This window comes from Columba livia, chromosome 4 (assembly GCF_036013475.1).
Source record: "Columba livia isolate bColLiv1 breed racing homer chromosome 4, bColLiv1.pat.W.v2, whole genome shotgun sequence".
Lineage (NCBI taxonomy): Eukaryota > Metazoa > Chordata > Aves > Columbiformes > Columbidae > Columba > Columba livia.
The window spans coordinates 9,430,290-9,456,633 of record NC_088605.1 but is presented as its reverse complement, the minus strand read 5'-3'; the positions used below and the strand labels follow the sequence as shown (position 1 = coordinate 9,456,633).

Here is a 26,344-nt window from a genome sequence, read left to right as displayed (position 1 = left end):
GTCCTCTGCTTCCTCATATTCATGCCAAGAGTGCTTTTATTTGTGTGATCGTGTAAAACAGAGTGAATACATATCCTTCCAGGTATTGAATTTACCTGTCAGTAAGGACTGGACATAATAAATGTTCACCTGAGTCTATGTGGCTTTCAGAGAGTTAAAAAAGAATGACTGCAGAAGAAGAATATTTATATTGTTATTGCTTTGTAGCAATGGCAGTTAATATCTAAAATAAGGAAGTGTGTAGTTGTCATGGAATTCCAAGGGATTTATAAATTCTTTGCCACTAATAGTTTTGAAAAATATTCCTTTCCTGTTTTATAATGTGGGCTCAGTTGGCTCACACTTTAAGATGTGGAAGAGTCTTTAACTTACACTATTCTTCCAGAAATAGAGGAGCTTGGACACTTTATTTCCCATAGTCTTGGGAACCGTAGGCTGTTTATAAAATGTACTGAACATGTAAGTCCATCTTTCCTCAGCTGACATGTATGTGGGATCACGGTAATATCGGTTGTGAACCATTTTAAAAAGAGACAGACATGCCAATTTTGGAAATTACTTGAGAAACAGCCAAGAGAGAAACAAAGCACAGAACTACTTGGGATGACTGTATCGGAAGGACAAAAGTGTTTCGGTTTTGTTGGTTTTGGTTCTTTTTTTAACCAGATTTAAAAGGCCACGTTGCGGAAAGGTTTGTTTTGTTCTTCGCAGACTGTCTTCCTCCAGGAAGTGGGGATATTTTACTTCTTTACCACCCACCAAGCGGGGGACTCAAGGAACTGATTATATCTAAGCATGGCAAGGTGAGCCAGACTGTTGTGCGCTGGCAGTTGGTCCAGCAGGAACTATGGCAAAACAGAGACACTTGTTTTTCCAGCCTCTTGGCAATTCAGGATCCTTCCTGACAATAGCTCTATCTGTTGATATCCTGCTGAGTTCTGAAGAACACAGGAAATAAGCAGAGGTATTTTGGATATTCCTAAAATAAATCAAAATAAGTCCCCGTGGGCTGAATTATACAAAAAGATAGTGTGCAGGGTCTGTTTGAAAAAGATAAGGTCAAGTATGCACAAATGCTTGGTGGTAGGCTGACTAAATATATACACACTTGCCCATACCTATTTTATACAACCTTGTTTCAAATACATTCAGTGTCAAATAGGTTAAAGATTCATCCTCAGCAAAACACTGTCTTTTTTTTTTTATCTTACTTCATATAAATGTTCGATATAGCAGACATTGAATTCAGTTAAGCTGCCTAGTCCCTTGAATAGCAACAGCAAAGGCCCATAAATCAGGAATAAGATAAATACATTTTTGAGAAGTGAAAACCACACCTGTAGCTAAATGGTTTTTAAACAGATATGCATATTTGTGCTTCCGTATTAATTTTATGAAAACATTATCAACAAGCTCTTGAAAGAGTCATTATTAATCAGGAGATGTCACCTGGGTGTTTGTGAGGTAATTAAGGAATAATGAAATAATCATGTTTATCCAGGTGGACTTGTAGCAAGCAGACAGGAAGTGCTTACGCTCTCCTCCCATCCCCGTTAGCAGATCTGTGGTTACGAGATGCAGCTGCAGGTTTACACAGCTCCTTTTCCTCTAGTTGGACACCTCCCAATTTTGTTAATTGTCTAGATAATGTGATATACCAATTTAGGACTCTTAGAACTCCATCTTTGTCTAAAGATTTTTAGGTAGCCCAGGTTCTTTAATACAGTTCTTATCAGATATTAGAACATATAGTCTATTGGATTTGTTCTCCAGTTTTTATGAGCTTAATGTCAAGTCTAAAATGAATTTGGGTTAATTCATTTCACTTCATACATTGCAAAATAATTAAATCTTCGGGTTTTTTTTGAGTTGCAATGAAGAAGAGACATTCCATGCCATTGAGCACACAGGAGATCGTGAGATATTTTGCAATATTAAGACAAATTGTAAGCATACCTTCTCTTCACCGTGGGGTACTCAGGGTTACTTCTAGAATCCTGCCTTTGAAGAGAGCGGAGAAAAGCTTTCATGGTGTTATATGGCAGTCCCCTTAACATCCCTGCGGGAGTCTCTATTTTGAAATATACGACTGTGTTGTGATCTATTGTGTCTATTTTGAAATATAGGACTGTGTTGTGATCTTTCAGCTCTGAGGTTTGGCAGTGTAACTGAGCCAGTGTTGGTTTGCTGGAAATCTGGAGGTCCTCAACTTGGCACTATGTGCTAGGAGTCTCACTAAGCGTAAAAAGAACATTTCTCCCATTATCATTGGATTACCTGGTTTTGTGATACTGTTATAATTTTGAATTAGTTTCAAGGCTTCCGCTTATTTTTCTTTTGTGAAATAGATTCTGAAGAAACATTTTTGCAGTATTTTTAACTGAATAATTATTAGTACTCATCCATCATCTCATTGTATGTGTTATTTCTATTCTGATCAATATCTAAAATATCTCTAATTTTGTATTTTTGTTTTAATTCAGAGTATTACTGATAAAAAGTTGAGGAATCAAGAATTTGTTTCATGTATGCAGTTCAGAGAGAGGCACAATTTCAATTTGAATGGAAAGGCATGCTCTTCCAAATCAAGTCACAAGTGTTCTATGACAGAAGGTCTAATCGTGAAGATACTACTCATTATGAATACGGTGTTTAATAATAACGTGTTTGGTAGAGTGGTTGTGAGTGAGTCTGTACCCTTTGCAGCTCCTGCAGCTGCATCATTGCAGATTTCTTAGGATTATTCTTGAGAAATTTTTTAAACTTATGAGGCACTATAGTATAAGCTTAAATTCCTAGGAGAATAAATATGGTCTCTTGTGGCAGGAAAAGACCCTGTCAAGGTGACAGCGTTTATTAAGAAACAGGCATTCATAAGAGAAGCTCTAAGAAAAAGTAAGGCAGAATCCCATTGCTGGTTAGTGCTGTATGCTTGTTAGGAGTATGTCTGGTCGTATAGGGGAGTATGAGCTAGAAGGAACTTTGGGGCCATAAAATTGTTGCAGGTGACAATGTCCTAAACTCCCTTTCGTAGATTAGTAGGTTCTCAGCTTAGAACTAGTTTTAACGTACATAATGCTATCAAAGAGCTGTTGAATATCCCATTCTTCTTCTGGCTAGAAAACTCCTTTTGCTTTCTACTTTATATTTATTCCTACGGTTTGTACACCTACAATTATTCTTGCCAATGTTGCCTATTGGCTTTATTAGCTCTCCTCATCCCCGAGTGTTTGCTTTGTATGAATATTAATACTTAAGGCAAGCAATCAACTGTTCTCAACCCTCATTCTTTAAGGAAGCAGGACACACTTTCATAGGTGACTTGTCATCAAAATACCTTAATTGAAGTAGTATTAGGAGCAGCTAATTATGACTACATGGAATTCCATGTACGCTAAACTGTAGTTCATCTTGGCAAGGAAAATGAACCTCTGTGGCACTGACTGTTTCACTCATCTGCTTCAGCTACCAAAGCAGTTTGTTTAACTACAGCTCCAAAATCTCTGTACCAGAGCACAGTTGTGGGAATACTTGTATCGCAGTCCAGGAACATAACTTAACTTTGGAATAGCCATGAAACTGTGCTAGTAGAATAATGAATGACAGAAATAACAACTTGAGAGGCTACCTTTATTCTAATTAGTGCCAGAGACGTTCCTGGTTGCTGGCACTCAAAATCTGGGTTGGCAGATCGATTGTGATCATGGTTGTGGTCCTGGACCCAACGGTTCCTGGGCACAGTTCCTGAATTAGCAAGTGCCAGGGGTTATTATCACCAGGCTGATGGATGCAGCACTGTGTTTAGATGGTAAGAGAGTTTTAAAATATGGATGTGTGGTGGTGTTTTCCAGGTGGTGTTTCCCAGTGCTGCCGAATATTTTTGGGCAGGTTTAATTTCTTAATATTGATAGAGTCACTCTCTCCTTTCACATGGTTATTTTGTTTTTTTCTCTATTCAGTATTCTGGTAACCTACCACCACCAAATTCATTTTTCTTGAATGTGGTAAGGAAATCCTGTTAACTACTCCAGATAAAATTTCACCAGTATGTTGTACAGCAGTACTAGTATTGTTCTGTCGTTGGAAGTGGCTCACTTGACACATTGTGAAATTGCATTTGTTTTTCTAGAGCCAAATCATGCTGTTTCCGAGTTGTTCCATGATAAATTATTACATCTTTTGTCTGTTTCCAATTCCTCTTCCCCTACTTTATGCAAAAGTTCTATACTTTGATTTTTCTTACTTGCAAATAAAGTAGCTTGCAGAAAAGCAATAGTCCCAATTAGCCTTTAGACTCTGTGACGAGGTTTATTTCCCAAGCTGTGCAGCAGGAAGGATCCATTCACAATTCCTGCAGTCAGGAGCGGGGAGATGGTGTCAGGCTGCTGCCTCATGTTGTTCCTCTGCTGTGTTGGAGAAGAGTTTGTTGTGAAACAGCTTGGAAGACAAACTCTAAGATCTCTGTTTATTGCATTTCTGTTTCTCATTTCTGTCCTATTATTATACTGACTTTGGGATTAGACCGTCTCTTATATCTGCTTCAAAACACTGTGATATCAGCTGTAATGGTATCCTCAGATTATGTGTTCAGTTTTGGCCTAGGAGTATTTAGCTTAGTGTGTCATTTAGCCTGGTAAACTTCATTACTTTAATTTGCATTTTGTGAGGCTAACAGATTAAATTGTTCTGAAGAAGCACCATTATTTAAATCAGGCTTGTTTGCATTAGGCAAAAAGCACTAATTCTAGACTGAGATTTTCCTCTCTCCCTTTATAAACACCACTTGTGAAATGTCTGTTTCTTAATGAATTATTGTAGTAACTGTTACATTTTTGCATAATAAAAGAATTGTACTAAAGGGTACTGCTCCAAAGATTCTGACAGGAAACACTTGAATATTGTGGCATTCACATAAATAATGTGCATCATAGCTGTAATAATTTTTGTTTTGCTTTTGGAATACCCTTGTTATGCAGCTCTGCCTCCATAAATGGGGGTTTAAATACATGTGTATATATATTTGAACGTCTCTGTTGAGATATAGGAGACATATCTAGGGTTTGGCTTGTGTTATTATATTTAATTATAGTATGTTTTTCCAAAGAGCATTCATGTAGTTGTTTAATTAGCTATCGCTTTCTCTACCTACTCCCTTGTCCCATCCCTCCTCCACCCCCCAATAACTAATAAAAATGCTGAAATTTAGTAAAAGGAAGGATTGTTCAGTTTGCCTTCTCGGAATCAGAGTTTTAAAACATTTTAAGCTCCGAGTTCAACACCTCATGGGTGTTGGTGTGGAATGTTTTAACAGTTTTACTTTTGCAGCAAAGCATTTTCTATCTGTTTTGAAAGCTCGCTTGCGGTAGTTGATATTAATGAAACTTAACACTTGTCACGCTTTGCACTCTGACAGACTGTCTGTATGGCAGCTTATGGAAATTTCACCTTGTCGTTCACAGTCCCTTGGAGAAGTGCAGCTGTGACATTTGTTTGGACTAGCAGATAATGAGGCCGAGGGAATAAAGTCTTCAGGAAGCATAATAGCTTTTGTTTTTAGAAGAGCTAAACAATAGCTTTAAATAAACCAGGTTGTTAACTACAAGTTTAACCAGACAGCTTAATTCTATGTCGCTCTGGAAGCTTATTGTTATTGCACATTAAATACTTTCTTAGCATTCTAAAATAAATGAGAAGGAAAGTTTTAGAATTGTCACCACCACAACTAACACACAAACTACTGAAAAAACAGGCTCTGGGGAATTTGTTCCATGGTGTCTGATAACATTTGGCTTTGCCAGTTCCATGGAGACACTTTCTTGTGCATGAGAAACTCTCTCCAAATAGTCATCTCCTTCTAGAACAAATTTGATAAGATGCTACATTTTATGAGCACCCTCTAGAGCTTGGTAAAATGTTTCAGTTTATTTCATTTAGCTCAACCAACTTTCTCATCAAGGTAAATCCTGATGGAATCAAGAATGCAAAAGCAATTAATTCTTCAGTTTTACTTTTACCTTTGATTCAGTGTGATCATAGGCATATTACAAATTTTAGCTGCAAGAGGTGTTTTTAGTGAAGCTTGAAAGAGTGAAGCTCTCCAGAAGCCATTTGTTCAAGGTACCCTCATATATAACATGACTGATTTTTTTCCCTCTTTTAATTGCCCTACCAAGATACTTCAAAGTCTGCTTCTTATTTTTTTTCGCAACTATGCAGTTGCAGTTTGACGTAGTGTGACAACTCCTACCTTCTTCTCTTGATTGTCTTTCCTGAACAACCTGTACATTGTTGTAACAATATTATACCTCCACGTTTTGTTCTATGTGTTATGTGAGATGGCAGTGACATTGAGATTTGACTATATAATAAGAACTCTGATTCCTTCTGTTTCACTTTTCTGGTATTTGTCTAAAGGCTGCTCTGAAGGTCCATCTATTTCCTATAAAGTTTTGAGACTTCTGACAGGTCCAAGATGGGTAATTATTTGATACTCTGCTACAGCTACCTGTATCATCTTCCAGAATGGCTTCTGTTCCTTCTTAACTGTCTGAAGCTTCTTACAGAAAAGCTTGAGAAGCAGGTGTGGTAAGTGAAGATAGAACTCTAAGAGCATTAATTTGCATTTGATACCTGACTTTATTGTTTTATACAAGTGGCCTCTGACATGGTTTATGTCATCCCAGTTTGTACAGACCCTTTAATCTGTTTACATGTATTTATTCTTTCAGTGGTGGTGCCCATCACTGCTGAGGTTCACACTGGCACCTGAGACCGGGAGTTAGTTCCCCTGACTTCCTTTTGTTCTGCACTCATAGACACAAAGACCTTAAAATAAGAATGTCACTAGTTAATTAATTCCTTCAATCACATGACTCAGAAATAAATATCACTTGTCCACGTAATTCACTATGTAAGAGAGAGTATGGATGTGATAAGAAAGGCCTTTTTTTGTTCCTGTAGGAATGAAGGAGAGAAAAATTGAGGGTTGCAGGGTAGGATGTGCTCTTACAAGCACCTTTGTCGATGTCAGGGACTTTCTGTTCTAATTGGTGGATGTCCAGAATTGTACATCTTTAAAGAAAAAATCTCCAAATGACCTTTTTGTCAAGAGCACTGAAAAGAAGTGCTATCTAATTTATATCTTGAGTATCCAATATCTGGGACATCAGCATGCAGGTAAATATCTTCATAAAGATAATGGATCACTTTGCTCCTGAGTGAATCTTTCAACAAATTGTTACTGATGACAGCTATAACTTATGACATGACCTTGTTGCAATTTCTTTATCTGGTTCCCTGCTACTTTAAAATGTAACAGGAGCCTTCTGGCCCACAGAGCAAACTGCAAAGACATGGCTTTATCTGCTGTAAAATATGTGCAAGCCAGATCTCATGCTCCTTAAAAGAAGGTTGAGGACTAATGAAATAAATCTTCCTGCAATGGACTATAGATGCTACTCAGATAAATTATTTTATGATTAACCACTGGAAGGATTTTAAAATACTAAAGTGCTTCTGGAGTCTCACAAAATAGTTTTATAGGGGTTATAAAGCCTTTTCTGGTGCTAAAGAGACATAAAACAAATAAATGCAGTTTGGTAGAGTGGCATACAAAGAGAGAAGAGACATGATGAAAATATTGCAGAGGTATAGGAAGGATGACATCAAGCTGACAGTGCTGTAGTCTTTCATTCAAAGAAGTAGAACACAACTGAAAGCTTGCATAAAAACCTCTAAACAAAACACAAATTTGAACTCCCTGAGTAGGAGGTTGTGACCCTCTCTCCTTTTTCTTTAAGTACCTGACCCCTATATTTACATGGGAGATCTGTGCCAGAGATTCTCCAACATGTGCAGTGGCCACTGGAAGACTGTGTGTTACCTTGTGGATGGGAGAATCTGGTGTACTAGTTACGATATCCCAATGCCCTTGGTTGTTCATTCATTTGTTGGTGCATATCCTTGGGTGAGGGGGTTCTTTGTGTTATTCTATGACTCTTATATTAATATCTCACTTATGCAAACCAGCTTACAATAGAGATGTGAACACAAGCATTTGACATAACATCTGAATCAGACATGAGAAGTGTTTAGAAGTGATGTAGATAAATAAAGGAAAAAAAATACTTAATATATACTTAGGTTACAGCAGAAAGGTTGATCTTTCTGTTAGCTGTTTCACCTGCTGTTTCCCTTCTGACAAGATGCTGGTCTGCATTTCAGTCTTTGTAGGTGCTGCTTCTCTTTCTTTCAAAAAGTGTCTCAACTTCATTTCCACTCTTCTGGGCCATCTAGACAAATGTAGTTTTTTTTATCCTGATGTCTCTATGCTCTTCTTATGAGGAGGACAACCTAGCTGCTTTTTGATTAGTTGTGTAAATGCCTCATAGTTATAGAAGGCATGTGTATGGTTATATATCCGATTTTCACTGGATATCCTGTATCAGACTATACATTAAAACTGCATATGATAAAAATTGGCTAATTACATGTACCTTATGCCTGGCTCTTGGTTGACATGTGAGGCAAAAGTAGTGATCTATTTTGATACGACAATGGCTTCAGTGAAACTGTTTCCCAGCCTCCTCCTTTTCTGTATTTTGTAACAGAGATTAGCCAGGCAGAAGTTGTTCCAAGATCACTTCCACATGTTACCTTAAAAATGTCTGAGACAACCTATGCTTGAGCCCTGTCAGCATTTTCCATTAGTCATGGAATAGCAGCTTTCAAAAAAATTGCTTATTCTTGTGCATTGCATTAACAGTGAGCAGACTAGGTTATGTGCAGCCAATCTTTTCCATATGTTCAGGATGCTCACGTACAGTGTGGTCTGTATTCTGCTTGCCTTAGGTATAATAAGGCCAATATAATTTGAAAAGTAAGCTTTCAGAATTGATGTCCTACGTGATCTATATTGATCCATATATACGACATGTTTTACATATGATACCACTGTAAAACTGAGGTTTTCTGAAGCTTGCAGTTGTCACTAATTGCTTTAACTGTCTGTACCAGTTTCATGTGCCAACACAAAGTTCCAAACACAAACTTACAAAATATACAACCCTCATCTGCTATTAAATAGCAACAGGTGATTAAAAATGAGAGATTTATAGAGTTCACTGATGAAATTTAAAAAAGCCGTAAAAGCAGTCAGATGAATGAAAGTGTATGCGCTCATAAATTCACTCATTTATTGGACATTAATGACCGTGTATGAAATGACTTTAATGGCAGTCCATCTTGTTTCCCACATCAACAGCTCACAGCGAGGACTTGGATTCGTTGGCAGATGCAGGAGAGCAGCCAAGAGCTTTGTGGTGTTATGACTGAGCTCAGCTTGGCTCAAGCGGAATGGAATGCAGATCAAGGCAACGCGTGTCTGCCAGATATTGTGTTTGAGGAGTTTGTTCTGCCTTTTCCTGTACATAAACAGACAACTTCCGTCACCATACAACATTTCCCAGAAATGCTGAAATGCCTTATCGCATTCTTTTAAGACTGATTTCCTCCCATTTCTACCTGTTCCCAAGGTTTTAATTTGGTATTGCTCAAACTTTATGCCCTGTGACCTCTTAGATTTTTTTTTTTGGTGTGTGTGTTCATATACTTTATGGTGTGTGTGCTCATTTCTTTATACTTAGCTGTACGTACATTACTGGGTGAGCTGAACTCTGCTTCCATGTCAGTCTGGGCCCAGCAGCCAAGGCTTTTTTATGCCCATTTAGCTTCCTTTTTCAGATTCAAGTTTATTCAAAAATAATGCAGCTTCACTACAGATCTACGTTACATCACACCACAATTCAACACCAGGTATTTTTATTAGGTAGCTTGCTTAGTGATCGTAACTTGAAAATTTCTTACACAAGTAAGCAGATACCAATGTCTCCTTTTCAATGTCATGGTATTCCATAATGATTCCAAAGCCAAAATAAAAGCTTTAACTTCAGATAGCTTCTCACAGTATCCATTAAAACAAATTATCAGAAATGTAAGTTTGTTTGTAGACAAAACAGGCTGAAGAACAAAACCCATTGAGGATTTCTAACATGGCTGCTGTGTTTGAGAACTTACACCCACCCTCCCCCCTGCTTTTTTTAATTCAAAGGAATAAATAATCTTTACCTTGCACTACAGGAATGCCATGCTCTATTACAGAGGGAATCAAGCATCCTGGGTAGAAACCAATCGTCAATACAAACAGAAAAAATATTTTCTTTATTGGGATTTTTTTTTAAAAAGGAATAGTTTTGATTAATGACATTTGTTTGCTCAAGTGCTTGTGATTTATGTGGCAATTTCATACTTCATTATTCCAGATTCTTGAATGTGGTACATAAATTTACATGTATACAGAGCATTTGATGTGATGCCTCTCTGCCAGGTGCTCACATTTCACACTCTGACACACTAGGAGGTGTTGACTGACCATTTTGTTTTATCATTATATTAAAAGAAACACTTCACACAAAGGTCTGAAATTTTAATAGTGTCTCCTGTATTTCATGACTAACCAAAGATCAGGAAAAGCTGAGTGACTGTTGTGGTTTCCATGATCACACGATGCATGTACATCTGCTCTGGTAACTGTGTTAGGCAAGATTTTATTGTGATTGCTTACAGTGGAAATGCAGGATCCTCCTCCTGACGCTGCCTATTGTGAATACAGCAAAAAGTCTATTTCTGTTTTTCCCAGTTGGAACCTGGTTAATGCAAAATCATCCTTAAAACCCTAGCAGTGCGTCTCACTGTGCACATAATCAAGTTCTGGTGTCTTTTTTCGCTGTTACAGCTTCTCTAGCACCACCAGTCCTCCCCAGCAAGATTCTTGTCTTCTGTCTTCCTCAGTACCATGATCTGATGGTGTGCATATTCCTCTACACATCTCCCTGACTTCTTACCCGCTGTGTCCTTTCCATTATAGCCCATCTTCTTCAGAGTAGTGAGCCACCAACATCCTCCCTGCTGACCCCTTGTTTCTCGCTTGTCTCTAGCCTCAGACTTAAGTAAATCTGCAAGTCAGCTCTATTGCTGTACTCCTGCCTCTTGCCTTCTCCAGGCCTCTAGTTCAAATTATGCAGTATTAGGAAAGCAGTATCATGTTTTGTATTGGTTTAGTGGTTTCAGCATTCTTCAGTCCTCAGGTAAGATCTACTCTCTTATCAGATTCTGTTTTCCCTCCTGGTTGTGGAGAGGTGCTTTCTCAAGTGTATATGTAGCTTTCTGCCAGGTTCTTCAGGAAATTCCTGTGGACTTTCTGCCAGAGGTTGCTTCAGGAAATCCTTAATGATGTCTAGTTTCCTAATTCTGCACTTATTAGCTCCAGTTGCCCCTTTGTCCTCTTATTCAGGTGCATTTTGGAATCTCAGGCTACTTTATTCAAAAGAGCTGTGAACTTTTGACCTGGCTTAACTAAGGAGGGAAATTGTAAGAGTCTCCAGCTTAAGTGGGAATAGTCTGCATTACAGATGGAAAACACTATGTATTAAATTATCGAGTTCTTCATGTTTCTCAGCCTAAAGCAAGCAGTGAACAGTCCATTTCATCTCTGAGTAATTAGTAGCATTCAAAGAACAATGTGAGCTTCTACAAAACCGAAGACTATTTCCCCAATTAAGCTTTGAAATCATGTTCAATTTTATTTTTCCTCTTCAAAAAATCTGTACTGCCATAAGGACTTGCTTAAATCTGATTTCACTTAAGGTCTACCTGTTAATCTTTCAGAGTGCCTAAATATACCAGCACTGTGCACAGGCTTGGCTAAAATCAGTGTCTGAGCCAAGCAAGCAAAAATTTGTAGCTCTGCTGGTTTTCTAGGTGCTTGAATATCATAATAATGGTGAAAGACTCTTCTTCAAGAAGATACACAGAAATATATACCATTTTCTCAAAGCTCATCAGCCGGAACATTCAGGGCAAAGCATCTTTCATGTGGAAAAAACTTTCATAACAAATTATAGCAAACCTTGCTTTTAAAAATGTAACCAAATCCTCATGAACAGACTCATAGGAGGTTTATTCACAAATCATGTGTATGTCATCTAGTATCTATGATAGGAATACACCTTTATGTTATAAATACAATTTGTGTAGGTGTTTGTTTTCACAATGTGAGTAGATGATCAAGATTCCTGCCAATAGACTTCCATTTAAACCAAATGATCAATGTTTTTCAGTGTTGTCAATTATCAATAATGTCAGCACTTTTTCTGAAGCAATGTTTCAATGAGGGAAAGCCCATGTGGCACATACCCACTGATTGCAGAGTCCTAGCTTTTTATTTACAAATTGCTAAATCCAATAGCCCTTTCACAGGACTATTGTCATCAGTTGGTGAGTGAACGGGAACTGGAAAGGATGATACTTTGCTGGGAGTAAATGAGCTACAGTCTTGAGTTAAGAAACAGCCAGTGCTGCTGTTTTATGAAGCATCTCTGCTGTGAAATAAGATATATGGAGAGATTTGGTGCATGCTTTTATCGGTCATTATTCTTGATAAAAGGTTGGATATTGCTGTTAGTGAAGCCCTGATATAACCATGGTTTAAATAAGCTTTAGCTCAGCCTTATGCTTTGAGTCTATATATGTCACATCTTGAAGAAATGATGTTGCTGGAAAGATTTAGTTTTTTATCATGGGTCAATATTGAATCCTCTTCAACCTAAAGAACTAATAATCCAGTAGTAGGACTCTGCCTAGCCAATAATTCGATTAAAAAGGAAAGGAGAAGAAAAAGATTAAAATAGTTTCATTTACTATGGGATATCACCACCAAAATTTGTAAAGAAGTTGTGCGTTCCTGTCTGAAAACAAAAGCACTCAAGTGTTTCTATTCATATCTTACAAGTCTATACTTATTAAATGGTTATTGACTTTAAATGCACTTTCTGTGGGGATAAAAGCTTACGTTAGTTTAAACTGAAAATGTATGATTTTTGTTTGTTTTTTCAGGAAGGGGATTCCAAGTGAACAGGTGAAACACGCTGATAGAGAGCAAGCAAAGCGTATCGTTTACTCAGTGGTTTATGGAGCAGGTAGGCATTTTTAGGAAAAAGAAACTACGGTAGATTTATACTTTATACGTAACTTGTAAAAGTAGACTGAATTTCTAAAGGGGGACAAGTTTGTCAGAATATTGTATTTTTATTTTTATCAAGGATTATTAAATGATCTACTAGTATCAAAATTCTCAAAACTAATACAGCCACATTGACATATACAAAGATTACTCTGATTTTGTATTTTTTTGCTGCTGATGTAACCAAAGCATTTGTCTTTATCTAAAATGAATTTAATTTTATGTGGACTTTGCATTCTGCCATTATACAGACAGAGATGAGAATAACTGCAATGAAATTAAAAGAACTGCAATATTGTCACAAAACACATTCATAGAATCACAGAATGTCAGGGATTGGAAGGGACCTCAAAAGCTCATCCAGTCCAATCCCCCTGCCGGAGCAGGAACACCCAGATGAGGTTACACAGGAACGTGTCCACGTGGGCTTGAATGTCTGCAGAGAAGGAGACTCCACAACCCCCCTGGGCAGCCTGGGCCAGTGTCTGTCACCCTCACCGTGAAGAAGTTTCTTCTCATATTTAAGTGGAACCTTCTGTGTTCCAGTTTGTACCCATTGCCCCTTGTCCTATCATCGGTTGTCACCGAGAAGAGCCTGGCTCCATCCTCATGACACTCATCCTTTATATATTCATAAACATTAATGAGGTCACCCCTCAGTCTCCTCTTCTCCAAGCTCAAGAGCCTCAGCTCCCTCAGCCTTTCCTCACACGGGAGATGCCCCACTCCCTGGCTGGGGTTGGAAGGGACCTCTGGAGGTCACCAGTCAGATGCAACCCCCCTGCTCAAGCTGGGACATCTAGAGCTTGTTGCCCAGAACTGTGTCCAGATGGCTTTTTAATATCTTCAAGGATGGAGACCCCACAACTTCCCTGGCGAACCTGTGCCAGTGTTCCATCACACAGTATAAATGATTGATGCCATTTATTCACAGCTGCAGAAAACTTGCAAAAGTCCGCACTGCTACCCGTTCTGCTTAAGTCCTGCCCAGGTTCTAGATAAGTGAACACATTCTGCATACTTTCCAAAACTGCCTACCAGCTCTCATTATGCTTCATACATGCTTAGAATTACCTTTTCTGGGAAGACAGGTGTATACGTATCATCAGCCTACAAGCTCTTGTGAATTTTAGTGAACAGCTAACTAAACATTTTGTAGGTCTCTGGAGAAATCAAAGTGCTCTCTTGCAAAACTCATTTAGGAAATTAGAACCGTAAGTTACAGTCATTATTTAACTTGAAGAACTTAAAACTACACCTGGGGTTCCTGGGTGAGAATGCTTTCTAAACCACCTTTTGCAGTGTGTCATCAACAGTCCTTGAACCAAAGGCAGAGCTGGCCAAGGGCACTGAGTTTATTGTTTAGTGCTTTCTACTGGGAAAGGGAGAAAAACACTTCAATTTCAGCTCTCCAGAATATCTGTTCTATGTATAGAGAAGGTGTGTGTAGATTATGAAAATGCCCCGGTTACTGGGGCTGGAGCCTCCCTCCAGTGAGCCTCTGCCTACTCATGCTATAGAGAACTTGGATGAGGAGATTAATCAGAGTATTGGCATTTCCTCACTTGCTCGGTACCAGGCACTAAACATGTCAGTGCAACAGCACTTGATTTAAGTATCTCCTTTTACTTCTTTGTGCTTCAGCTCCCTCTCTCTCAAATGAGGGCAGCTGAAGCACCTGAAAGATAATAAGATGCTTCAGTTCATTAACAGTGTGATCAGATATCCTAATTAAGACATAACATGGCATGATAAACGATTTAGTTGGGAACGGGGCTGACAAAAAATAATCGTTAGATACCTGAAAGTGATGGACTGAATTCCACCCACAGATTGTCTTCCTTCAAAAAATGGCTAACTTTTCATTAAGGAGACATCTTGATACAGCTGAAGAGCATGAATAATACTTATTTCAGTTCTTTTGGGATTGAAAAATACAGAAATGTTCCATGAGGAGTTTGCCTGTATTACACTTGGCAGGAGTTACTGAAAATCTTTCATGCAGTAAATACTATTTTTTTTCTCTCTTTTTTTTTTTTTCTTAGCTTAAGGTTACACTTGGTTATATTTTCAAGGTCTTTTCTATAATCCTGGAAGGTAGAAAATAGTATCAAAAAGAAAGAAGAGTCTCATTATGTCTAGGAGGTGGTACTCCAAGTATTGAGACAGATGACATTATTACTGTCTTTTGCTTGATTTGGACCAATTCAATTCAATTTTCCTGCTTCTGCCTCAGTCGTCTTGTAAAACTAAAGTACAGACAACTTAAACATCTGCAAAATAAGAAATTAATTCAATTTGATGGCAGATTGAGAGATGTCAAGGTGTTTAAATGAAAAGCAGAGAAACTAATGATATTTTCGGTTTTGAAAGATGATGTTACAGAATGCAGGACACTAAAATTCATAGGCTGCTGCTGACAGTTCCTCTGGTGCAGATGGCTCAAGGAGAGGGCTCACGGAAGCTTTATTCCACTCTTGAGCATTGCTTTGTGTTGCCTGTGCTCCTGCATTGTGGAATGTGATCTAACAGAACTATGTGGCTGTACATTCCCCTTTGCTTCCCAGGAACTGCATTTCCCTGGAACTTTTCAGACTTCCTAACTGATATTGTGGCTTAATTTTCCTACTATTTTATGCAATACCTTGTTCTGTATTTAAATAGTTCTTTAGATGGATAGCATTGACAAACGTAGATGTTGCAGTTCTCTAAGGAAGCCACAGCAGTCTCCCAGCTGTTAACAATACACTCTTTATCAGATAGACTTGTGATTTGCTGACCCAGGAAGAAAACCCAAATGAATTAGATGTCAAATAAGGCCAATAATAGCTCAGCAAGAGTTGTCCTGGATGTCTTGTGACGTCTTCTAGCACCTTGTCCAGACTGATGTTCCTGCAGCTCAGTGCAGATCCTGGCACGACTGAGGACAAAATGCTACAGAACTGTTTTGAAATGCACATCAGACTGACAGCGATGGCATTTACGTGGCTGAAATCTTCTCTTTCAAAAATGCTAGACAATTTTTCTTGACAGTATTACTGTGACAAAAACTATTTTGTGCCTTTGGTGCTTATGTTATTTGCAGACACAGCACTGGTTTTGTGTTGCTGTGCAGCTGACATAAATATATGACTTTCAAACGTCATATGACTAATGTTGATGTATCTTTTATTTTTACTGGAACTGTTTGGTTTATAAATGTGTTTAAAACGCAGCTCTTAGTTTATATTTTCCCACTTTTGAAAACAGTCTTCAGCTTTTGTCCATCTCATCTGCTAAATGCTTTTAGTTTCAACATAATATATATTGTGCACCCATATTCTAACCAACAGCAATTATTCCTTTCTCTCTCTGTTGAAATACTTTTCACTTCTGCTTTTTGCTTTTTCCAACCCTTTTATCTCATAACTTGGACCCAGGATTTACAGACACTGAGGAGCCTGAAACTGTTTGAAATCAGGCTGCTTGCTCTGATTGCTACAGCAGTTAAGTTTTTCTGTGACTTCTACACCAAATCTAGAACTTCTAGCCAAACCCAGTCAGCCACATCTCCATCCTTTTTTAGATCTTCATTCACATTTGTGTTTCTTTAAAACTGATTTCAGGTTTTTTTATCTGCTCCTCAAAGTTTGCACATTTTAACACTGAACTAGTAAAGCGATACTTAAAGCGACAAACTTATTCTGTGAACAAAAGAGATTTCAAACGCATTATGAGTATAAATTATAACCAGGAATTTCTTAATTACATACTTTTTGTATTGTTCTTATTAAGTATATTCTTAATCCAGTAACTTCAGTAAAACATTCAAGCTCAAAGTTAAACGTGTTTTGTTCAAATAGTATTTCTAATCCATCCTCCTTCACAGAGATAGAGATAAGTAAAGCTTAACTAATTCCACTAATTGTGAATGTAACAGTGCTATAGTATGTAGTGGATTTCTGTTCCACTTTACTGCATAATAAATATAACTTCTTTACCACCAGGTAAAGAACGTCTTGCTGACTGCCTGGGAACTACTACTCTTCAAGCCAGTCAATTTATAGAGAGTTTTATGCAAAAATATAAGAAGGTATATGAATTTACAAAGAAAACCATCGAACAATGCCGAAATAAAGGTAATCCAAAGTCTCTGAGCATATTTTTTTTTTTACTGATTAACGCTGTATGACAGTGGTGAAGACAAAGATTCAGCTCAACCAAAATTCAGATAGTTATAGGACAAGAAAAGAGGTGGAATATAATTTCTTGTTGAATCAGTTTTTTTCTATTTTAACTCTAAGAGGAGCTGGTTAGTCCTGTCTGCCTTTTCTCAGAAAGATGCTAACAGAATAAGACGTCTGTTCTCAGAGTGAACCTTACTTAGTGACAAGCTATACTGCATTATTTTGACGTACAATGTACTCCAACACAAAAAAGCCCAAGTAGTCTTTTACTTAATAAATATGCTACATGGCTGGTGGACTGTGGAAGTTCAGTCATTTAGTCAAAGAGCCAATTTACAGAGCCATTTTTAAAATGTCTATTTTTGTTATAGTATATACACTATTATATTGCTTTTAAATGAAATTATTAACATATTAAAAAGGCTACATTAAGACCTTATTCAAATGAGTATTTGCAGATTAATCTTTGACGACCGAAGCAAACTCTGCCACAACTATAAGAAAGATGTTTGGGGATGCTAATCCGCTATGAGTATTGCAAGGGTGATTCTGTTGTGGAAACACACCGCACAAGGTTAAGGATATTATAGTAAATTCATTTTTCCCTGAGAATCCAGTGTTTCAAGATTTTAATCTTTAGATACTGTTCATCATGGCAAATCTCAGTTAAATTGGGAAGACTGATTTGCCAAAGAATACCCAAACCTCCAGATAATTAATCTCCTTGTTCCAAAACTGGTACTTTTGGTATCAGTGCTCCTGGAAATACAGGAAATACTCCCAAATGTAAAATTTTAAAATATCCTATATAATTTGCAGAAAGCTGTATTAATTCAGCATAGATATCCTCAGCCCCTGCACATAAGTCTGGGTATGTATTGTGCATAGTGGAGTTAAGGAAATTTGGCTGTGAAAGGGACATGAAAATACCACATAAAGAAAATGGAAAAAAAGTTATAACTTTTTTTTCCTAAAAAAACCCTATTTGATAATTTTGAGAAATATTAATTAATGATTTAATTACTCTACAAATTGATTTTTCTTTCCTATTCCCAAGTAAACTATTAATTGCATGGAAATCCCTAATTATGGCTGCTAATAGATAGCTAATTCTGCTAGGTATTTATAGTTTCATCTCCCACAGAGAGAGTTTGCTGATATATCAGTAGAGATTCCTAATGAAAATACAGCTTTAATGAACAGAAGTTTTACTTGTGTAACATGTACCAATTCTCTGAATGAAATAATTCTTAGACCAAAAATACAATAAGCATTTGAGGTTTAAGTAAGAGAAGCTCTGACTATCTTCAGAGGGCAAAGGATTAAATTTACTCAGGCAGCATGTAATTACAAAAATCTATATTATCTTCCAAAATAATTTTTGAAATTTAATTTTAATCACTCTGAGAATACTAATTTCTATTTGAATCCTACAAGGTTATGTGGTTTCCATAATGGGACGTAAAAGACCGCTGGCTAATATCAATGCACAGGATTACAAGCTACGCACTCAAGCGGAGAGACAGGCCGTCAATTTTGTTGTTCAAGGTAAAAAAATGCCTGCCCACCTTCCTGCTTACCTACCTATCTCTTTATCTGTGCTTGCCTTTAATGGACAACAGCTCTGATCATCTCAAAAGAATGAATATTCTACTACATGTATACTAGAGTAGACTACTGAGGCATGAGTTCGACTGTAAAAGAGATGTTTAAATGCTGCATTCTACCTACCTTTAAAATTCCCAGTAAACAGTATCATGAAACACAATGTTCTAAGACACTATAATGCTCTGTGATAGTTAAATATAGGTATAGATACAAACTATGTATAGAAAAAAGTATCTAGAACTCAGATGAGCTTCAGAAGTATCATCTTAAAACATTTTTCTTTCTGCTTGCTTTGATAGTTTATTACCCTGAAAGGGTTTCTGTGATTTTGCTGCTTAAAGACTCTAGCGTTTATTTTGTCAGATAGCTTTAGTTTGAGAAATACAAAATATTACAAGAACTGTGCATTATTCTTATTTGTTTTGAAATCCAACTCATTCTTTGTAAGGAACATTCAAACATAATTCTGTAGGGGGCAAGAATAAACGTGTCTTTTTCACAGAAAAACATTGCAAATTTGCCATATAGGTTGGGAATGTAAAAATCAGGATAAAGTGCTTGACTATTAGTTAATCCAATACTCTGTTTAAATCACTTGGGGCTCAGTCTTGCACAGAATTTAGCCACCTAAAGAAAAAATCAAAACTGAGCTGTCAGTCCAAAGCTGAGAGCCCTCCTACCAAGCTGGCCCTGGAAGAATTATTTCTTTAAGTGGATGATGCTGAAAGGGTTTTCATTAAGTTGTATTGGAAGTGTACCATTTACAGGCAGGTAAAAAGTGCTTTCTAGGAATGGAAGTGGGCTGCTCTTTATAAAGTGACTTGAATTTTCCTTTTGGAAGGATCATTTATGTTTTGTTTGTTTGTTTGTTTTTCTTCTCCAGATAGTATTCATTTTAATGTTTCATTTAAAAAATAGGAAGTATGTATGACATGTTTGACCCTCCTTATAATTCGTAACTGAATTTAAGTACTGTCTCGGCAAGAATAAGTACAGATCTGGAATTCTGATATACACCCTGTTGCTTGAACAATAGTTGTACTATGTTGCTCTGTTAAGCTCCAAAATGTAAAATTTTAAAATATCCTTATAAAATCTGCATCAAAGCTTGCATGTTTGTAGCACTGGGCACGTCCATACCACCTTCCATCCAGCAGCTTCTCCCGTTGGAGGCAAACGCTTGAGCTCAACAGCGAGTCCTGCTGAGCGTATGGTGTAGCATTAATAAAACGACATGACTTTCCGAGCAGCACTTGCTTATGTCCATCTGTCCAAAAAGCTTGGAGCTGTGGCAGAGCTGTCACGGGACTGTGTACAAAATGCTCACTTATAGGTATCATAACCCACAATAATGAGATTATGATATTTCATTGGTGGTTCAAAAAATATTGGAGGACAAATCTGGTGAAAAATAGTCTAATTGTTATTCAAAACATGCAATATTACAAGGTGTGATGAACCAAGGATTGAAAACTCTAAAGTATTCAGTATTCCCAAATTTATTAAAAATTTCCTTCTAGACCACAAGGATTTTTTTAATTTCAGGATTTCATCTCTGAGATAATCTTTAAAGACTGTAAAAATATACTAATTGTGCTAAAACATTTTATCACAGTGTACTAAGCTGCATATATGTGGATTATATAATACTTGTATGGAATAGTCTTATTAATTTAAGCAGTGTGCATTTTGGCTATGTTAGCAGAAGTCTTCTTCTGACGCATGACAATATTGAAACACGGAGTTCCAGCTTTAACTTCCTACAACTGGATTTGCCACTGGTCTTTTGTAGAGTTTTTTCTCTTTTTGAATATTTTCCAGTTCAATAGTTTTAACCAATGTACAGTGTAATATTTGTCACTTACAATTCAGCTCTGGATAACCTTATAGAACAAAGTATGTGTTGTATTAAGATATCATTAATCATGAAAACTGTCACATGTAGCTGGAAGAACTCTAGTCTGGGAGTTTGCTGGTTTCTAAGTTCCAAAGGCACTGGGAAGATAATGGAGCGCCATCCACCCGCGTCTGCCCTGTTATGTTATTTGACCATATTAACATTAAGGAATGTTATAAACAAGGACTGCACAGCTAGTCAGAAAAATATAATCAAAATACTTTTTCTGAAGTATGCTGTATCAATTAAGATTCTACAAAATTGTGGCAAAGTCAAGGATATAATTATTTTCTTTTAAAGTATTTTAAATGGTACATCTCTAAAAATCACATCTCAGAAAAAAAGAATTTTTTTTTGTTTTGAGAGTTCTGTTTTATTACTTCACATTGTTTCATGAAGAATACACATAGAACATATGTATTGTGGTGGATGAAATGCTCAGTTATATAATTTTGTTCTCCCAGTCACTTGGAAGACATCTACCTGACCTTTGGTGAAACATCCTTCCTTACCTTCTATATCAATGTGTCCCTTTTTGCATTGTATTGAATCAGTTTGTCACATCATTTGAACAAGAAAACAAGATAGGTAGTTGGGGTGGAACCCTCAATTAGACACAGACATCTCAATAATCAGCTTTGGATCTGCACTTGATATAGTCAGTGAGTAAAGCAGAGTCTCAGTATGGGATTCAGAGGAGGCAGTTTGTCACAGAAAGCCACGAAGAAAGAAGAGATGGTGTGTCTCCTCAATCTCATAGATATTCTCTCGCATCTCCCAGCAGAGCACCCTCACCATTTCCCTGCCTGGCCGCTCCGTCTCCGTGCCCGGGGAGCTGAACCATTTGGAAAAAAGATCCATTGAGTTAGAGGGTGCAAAAAGGAAGATGTCTTTGTTCAAGTACATTTAGTATAACTGATGGGACAAGGACAATTGTGGCTTCCTATCTTTGGTTAAGGGATTATTTCTGTATTTTGACTGATAAATCTTTATGTAAAATGTATTACAACCCTGTTGCATGGTTCAGAAAAGACCCTCTCACCAAACTGGAGGCCTGGACAATCGTTCTGTCTCTTGATCTCTAGAAATACATAATCTATTATATAACATGACACTTTTCATGCACCACTGTTCTTAACACTGTAATGTAATGCATATACATGTATTACATACACAGGGAAATATGAAAATGCAGAAAATTAAGTTTCCAAATGTAAACATAGCTCTGAAACAACGTTCTAATTTGTAATTCCAATATAGAGTTTGATAATTTCAGACACTTTTTTATAAAAAATAATTTTTTAACTCATGGCCATGACTGAAAACATTGACCTTTAATTAACACAATTTTGTATAATTATTTTCTGTTTTTAGTTAATGTGTAATTGTTCAGTTTGTTATTTATTAATCTTATTATAAGTTTCACATATTACAGAAATTGAATCTGCTAGTTTTGCTGATTCTTATAATTCAAAATCCTTGGACGTTTTTCATTCCTGTGCCATAGTTCCAAAAAGAACATTTTCCTTTTGCATGCTTTAAATTAAAACCAGATCACTTTCTTTCATAGGATCTGCAGCCGATCTTTGTAAAATGGCTATGGTGGAGATTTTTACCGCTGTTGTGGTTTCTCCCACTTTAACAGCCAGGTTAGTAATGAATGATTCCAAACCTGTTGACTTTAAAACAAAATTAGTTGAAATGAATGTGGGTTGAGGCCATTTAAATTCAGTCAGATCTAGTTCAGTGGTAGTTCTGTGTCTTTGAAATCAAGCCCACTGATCATATCCTTCCTGTATTTTGAGTGTATTGTACAATGGGGATTGAACATTCAATGGGCTGGGGAAAAAAAAAAAACAGGAATCAGGAAACCAGTGCTCAAGCGAAATAAATGCACATTTTTTTATTCTTGTATAGATGACTTTCCTTTGCTAAAGAAAAGCTAGATCATCGTGATTCTCTTCTGTTGTAACTGCTCATAGCTGGGTAGGTGATCATAGAATGTCCTCAAGATTTTTATGAAATAATGAAGTCTACTTTTCCTGTAATAAAGGATGGAGGGGATGCTGCAGAGAGTGAGCATTATTATTTGCTGCTGTAGAAGGATACTTTGAAAGCAAACATGGAGAAAAAAAGGCACGAACAAGATGGATTCTCATCTTTTGCAATGCTGTAGTGAACAATGAAGTAGAACAGGAATTTTTGCAGTAGAAGTTCAGATAAAAGCAGAGATAGCGGGTGGTGCAGAATGTCAGCGTTTCTGTTATCCATCCAGAAATAATAAACATTGAGCTGTGGCAGTCTTGTACTGGGGTCTTCAGTGGGAGTTTAGGTCGGTACAAAATAACAGTGTTTGGCCTTCCAAATAAACTTTACAATGATATGTAATATAATATTACATATTGTATGTAATTATACATAATGTAATATTACATATTACAATATTATTGTAATGTAATATTCCTGTAAATACTCTGTGCTTGTGTGTATATCATTTACACACAGCAGTGTTGTCTTATTTGATCAGTGTGACAAAATGTAATTTCTAATTACAAACCTAAGTTGTGTGCATTCAATCCAAAGGTAGGGTGACTCCCATCTAAAAAATCAAAGTGTTTTTGCAACTTTTTGAGCAAAATAGCAGTGAACTATGACCAAAAAAAGATATAAACATGTGGTTGTCTAGTATAAATCTGAACTGGGAAATGGTTCTTTGGTGAAGATATTGTGTGCAGCGAGACAATGATACATTTATGTATTAAATGTCAGATGATGTACTGTAACGCATTGCATTGTACATTTTGGGGCAGATTCTCTACACTGATTACAGTTCTTTCTGCTGTCTCAGTCATACGAAGAGTCTAGAATTTGGCAGCTGTGGCCTGGCTAAATATTTCTTTAGCAAGTGTAAGTTTGAGTTAGATTAGCACTAGAGCAGCTGCCTTCTGGGGCAATCAGCCAACAGTCTTTACTGGGGGAGGCAAGTGGAGGGCTGAGAGGACAAAGAACATGCTCGCTTCTTCAGATCCTACCCAACACACAGATCTTTAGGTTCAGTAACTAGTTCTTTGTCATACTTCTGAGAAAGCCAAAGTTTTTGCGACTAATGCCATGTCTGATAAAGCTTGTGAATGTTTTCTTCTCTCAACAGAAAATTTTGCTTGAGTGGTCCTTTCTCAAAACTGTTTGTTTTAAAGGAATAGTGTCACCAAGTGGCTAAGGGGGTAACGGATGTTGTGAAGTATTGTTGAATCTCCTTGTGTTACGAAAGAATACGGGAATGGCTACACGAGCCACCAGAGACATACACTGCCCATCCTTCTTATTCACAGAATCACAGAATCATAGAATCGTTTAGGTTGGAAAAGACCTTTAAGATCATCAAGTCCAACTGTAAACCCAACACTGCCAAGTCTACCACTAAACCGTGTCCCTAAGCATCACATCTACCTGTCTTTTAAACACCTCCAGGGATGGTGATTCCACCACTTCCCTGGGCAGCCTGTTCCAGTGCCTGACAACCCTTATGGTGAAGAAATTTTCCATAAAATCCAGTTTAAAATTGGATTAAAAAGTCCAATTCGTCTCATAAATTTCACAGCTAGGAAACACCAAGACGGCAAGGACGTCTGAAAGAGGCAGATGGTTTTAAACTGGAATTTTGAACTTCTGCCAGCCATTAACAACTGGATGGCTTTGCTAAAGGAGAACCCTTTAATAGTCACTAATGGCTCCTTGCTGTAATATTTAGTAGGTACTTACAAGGCAGGCTTGTCAGAAAAGCACAATCAATGCCTTTATAAATTCTGTGAACATTCACCTGTTTGGACAGTGGCTCAGGCATTTGAAAGCATCGCTGTGGTCTTGCCAAAAGGGTACAGGACGACAACTTGAAAATTTGTATTTCCACTTGTCAGCCAGGTGGCATGCAGTTAGTTATTTTTTCAGTTGTCTGTTTCTTAGTTTTCTTATCAGTCAAGTCAGAATAATGATCCTAATATCCTTTTTAAAGCTCTTTGATAAATATTGTTTAAAGGAAGTATATACATAATTGGTGCTGTTGTTGATACAGTAGGAAGGCACAGTAGCTCTTACAAAGTGAGAAACATAATCAGTCTCCTATTATCATGACATCAGATCATATTCATTCTAAAGATAGCACACTGCTATCTTTTCTTCTATCTTCACCCCCTTGTAAGCATTTTCTTTCCTATTAGGACTTCTAATTTTGGAAACGGGATTTTCACTTTGAGCAGCATTAACAAAGAAAAATATCTTTTATACATGCTTTAAAAGTGATTATGAACCCCGCATTTACACTGAGAGACAGTATCCTATAAGGCCTTGTCAAGCTGTGGCTAACACTCAACATTTTGTCTTCCTTACTTTGGAAATAAAAAAAGAAATGTAAATTCTAGATAAGGTCTTACAGTTTTTAGTGTTAGTTTGCAGGTGTGTTTGCAGCCTTCTCCACTGACAGCACTGCGTTTATTTTGCTTACGCTGTAATGTGTTCAGCTGCGAGCAAGCTCTGACCCAACAGTGTGAAGCTTCATTTTTGTATGGCTAGTACATGTTCAGTTATCGTTTGTGCATATGATATTGCATTTGGAAGTCAGGGAAAGGTAATAAAGTCACATTTTCATGATGCTTCATTGGAGAGGCCCTCTTGACGAAACAGCGTATTCCACTGTGCCTGATCAATGGCTGTTCTGTCAACTAGCAGTCTCGTTTTTCTCTTTGTCTTTCTTCATCTTTTAATTCAAATGCCAGCCTAGCAACTTATGCTGTTGACAATAAAAAGTCAATCAATTACTTGGAAATAATTTTACAGGAATGGATAAAAGCAGAATTAAATGTAATATGTATTATAAGGAGCTGATATGAGCATGGGTTAGCTACTGGCCTCAGTGTTAACATCTCTGCATTTTGTGTGGCATTGATGAGTAATCAAAATTATTTCTTCAGATTTCTTCTGTATTACCCAGATCTCTGTCAAGATGCTGTTCTGTCACTGATGGCCAAGTTACTTACTGAAAATTGTGCTGCTGACATAAATTGTTCAAGTGCCAGCTTTTACCTGTCCAATGCAATTCACAGAACCTCCACACAGTGTTACCTGCAGGCAGATGATAGCAAAGAAACTGAGATCAAGGCACACAGTAGCAGCTGCAACAAAGATGTATGGAATGTACGAGAGTGGAAAGGTGCTCGGTGAACTCAGATAGACAATTGTTGTCATTTGCAGTGTTTAACACATCGTGGCAGTGGCAGAAACGTGGAAATTTGGTGAGAAAGAAGGATTCTGGCAGATTGTGGGAGAATTGCTGCCTGTAGCAATTCTCGCAAAAATTATCACTTTGTAAGCTGAAGGTGCGCTGGTGTCACCTCAGTTCTACCTGGCGCTGCATGGACTTTTCAGAAAGTCATTGAAGATGATGATATCCCAACAACATGCCAATGAAATTTAACAAGTCTGCAGAACTATTGAGTAATTTGGTGTGAATCCAGCAATTCTGCTTTCTCACCAATTTATTGTTCCTTCAGCACTGGACCTGTGCCACAAACACATAGCTTTGCCTCTCAGCACGTCCGG

At 37.3% G+C, this 26,344-nt stretch overlaps 1 protein-coding gene across 2 annotated transcripts in view; it reads left to right on the top strand.

The window, feature by feature from the left end:
- POLN (DNA polymerase nu) overlaps window positions 1-26,344 on the top strand; it is a 110,963-nt gene that overhangs the window by 59,285 nt on the left and 25,334 nt on the right. For both annotated transcript variants that reach the window (XM_065060378.1, XM_065060379.1), the window contains 4 exons: window positions 12,952-13,034; window positions 17,065-17,196; window positions 18,682-18,792; window positions 22,320-22,398. In XM_065060378.1, coding sequence (XP_064916450.1) covers window positions 12,952-13,034; window positions 17,065-17,196; window positions 18,682-18,792; window positions 22,320-22,398 — 405 coding nt within the window. The remainder of the gene's footprint in view (window positions 1-12,951; window positions 13,035-17,064; window positions 17,197-18,681; window positions 18,793-22,319; window positions 22,399-26,344) is intronic.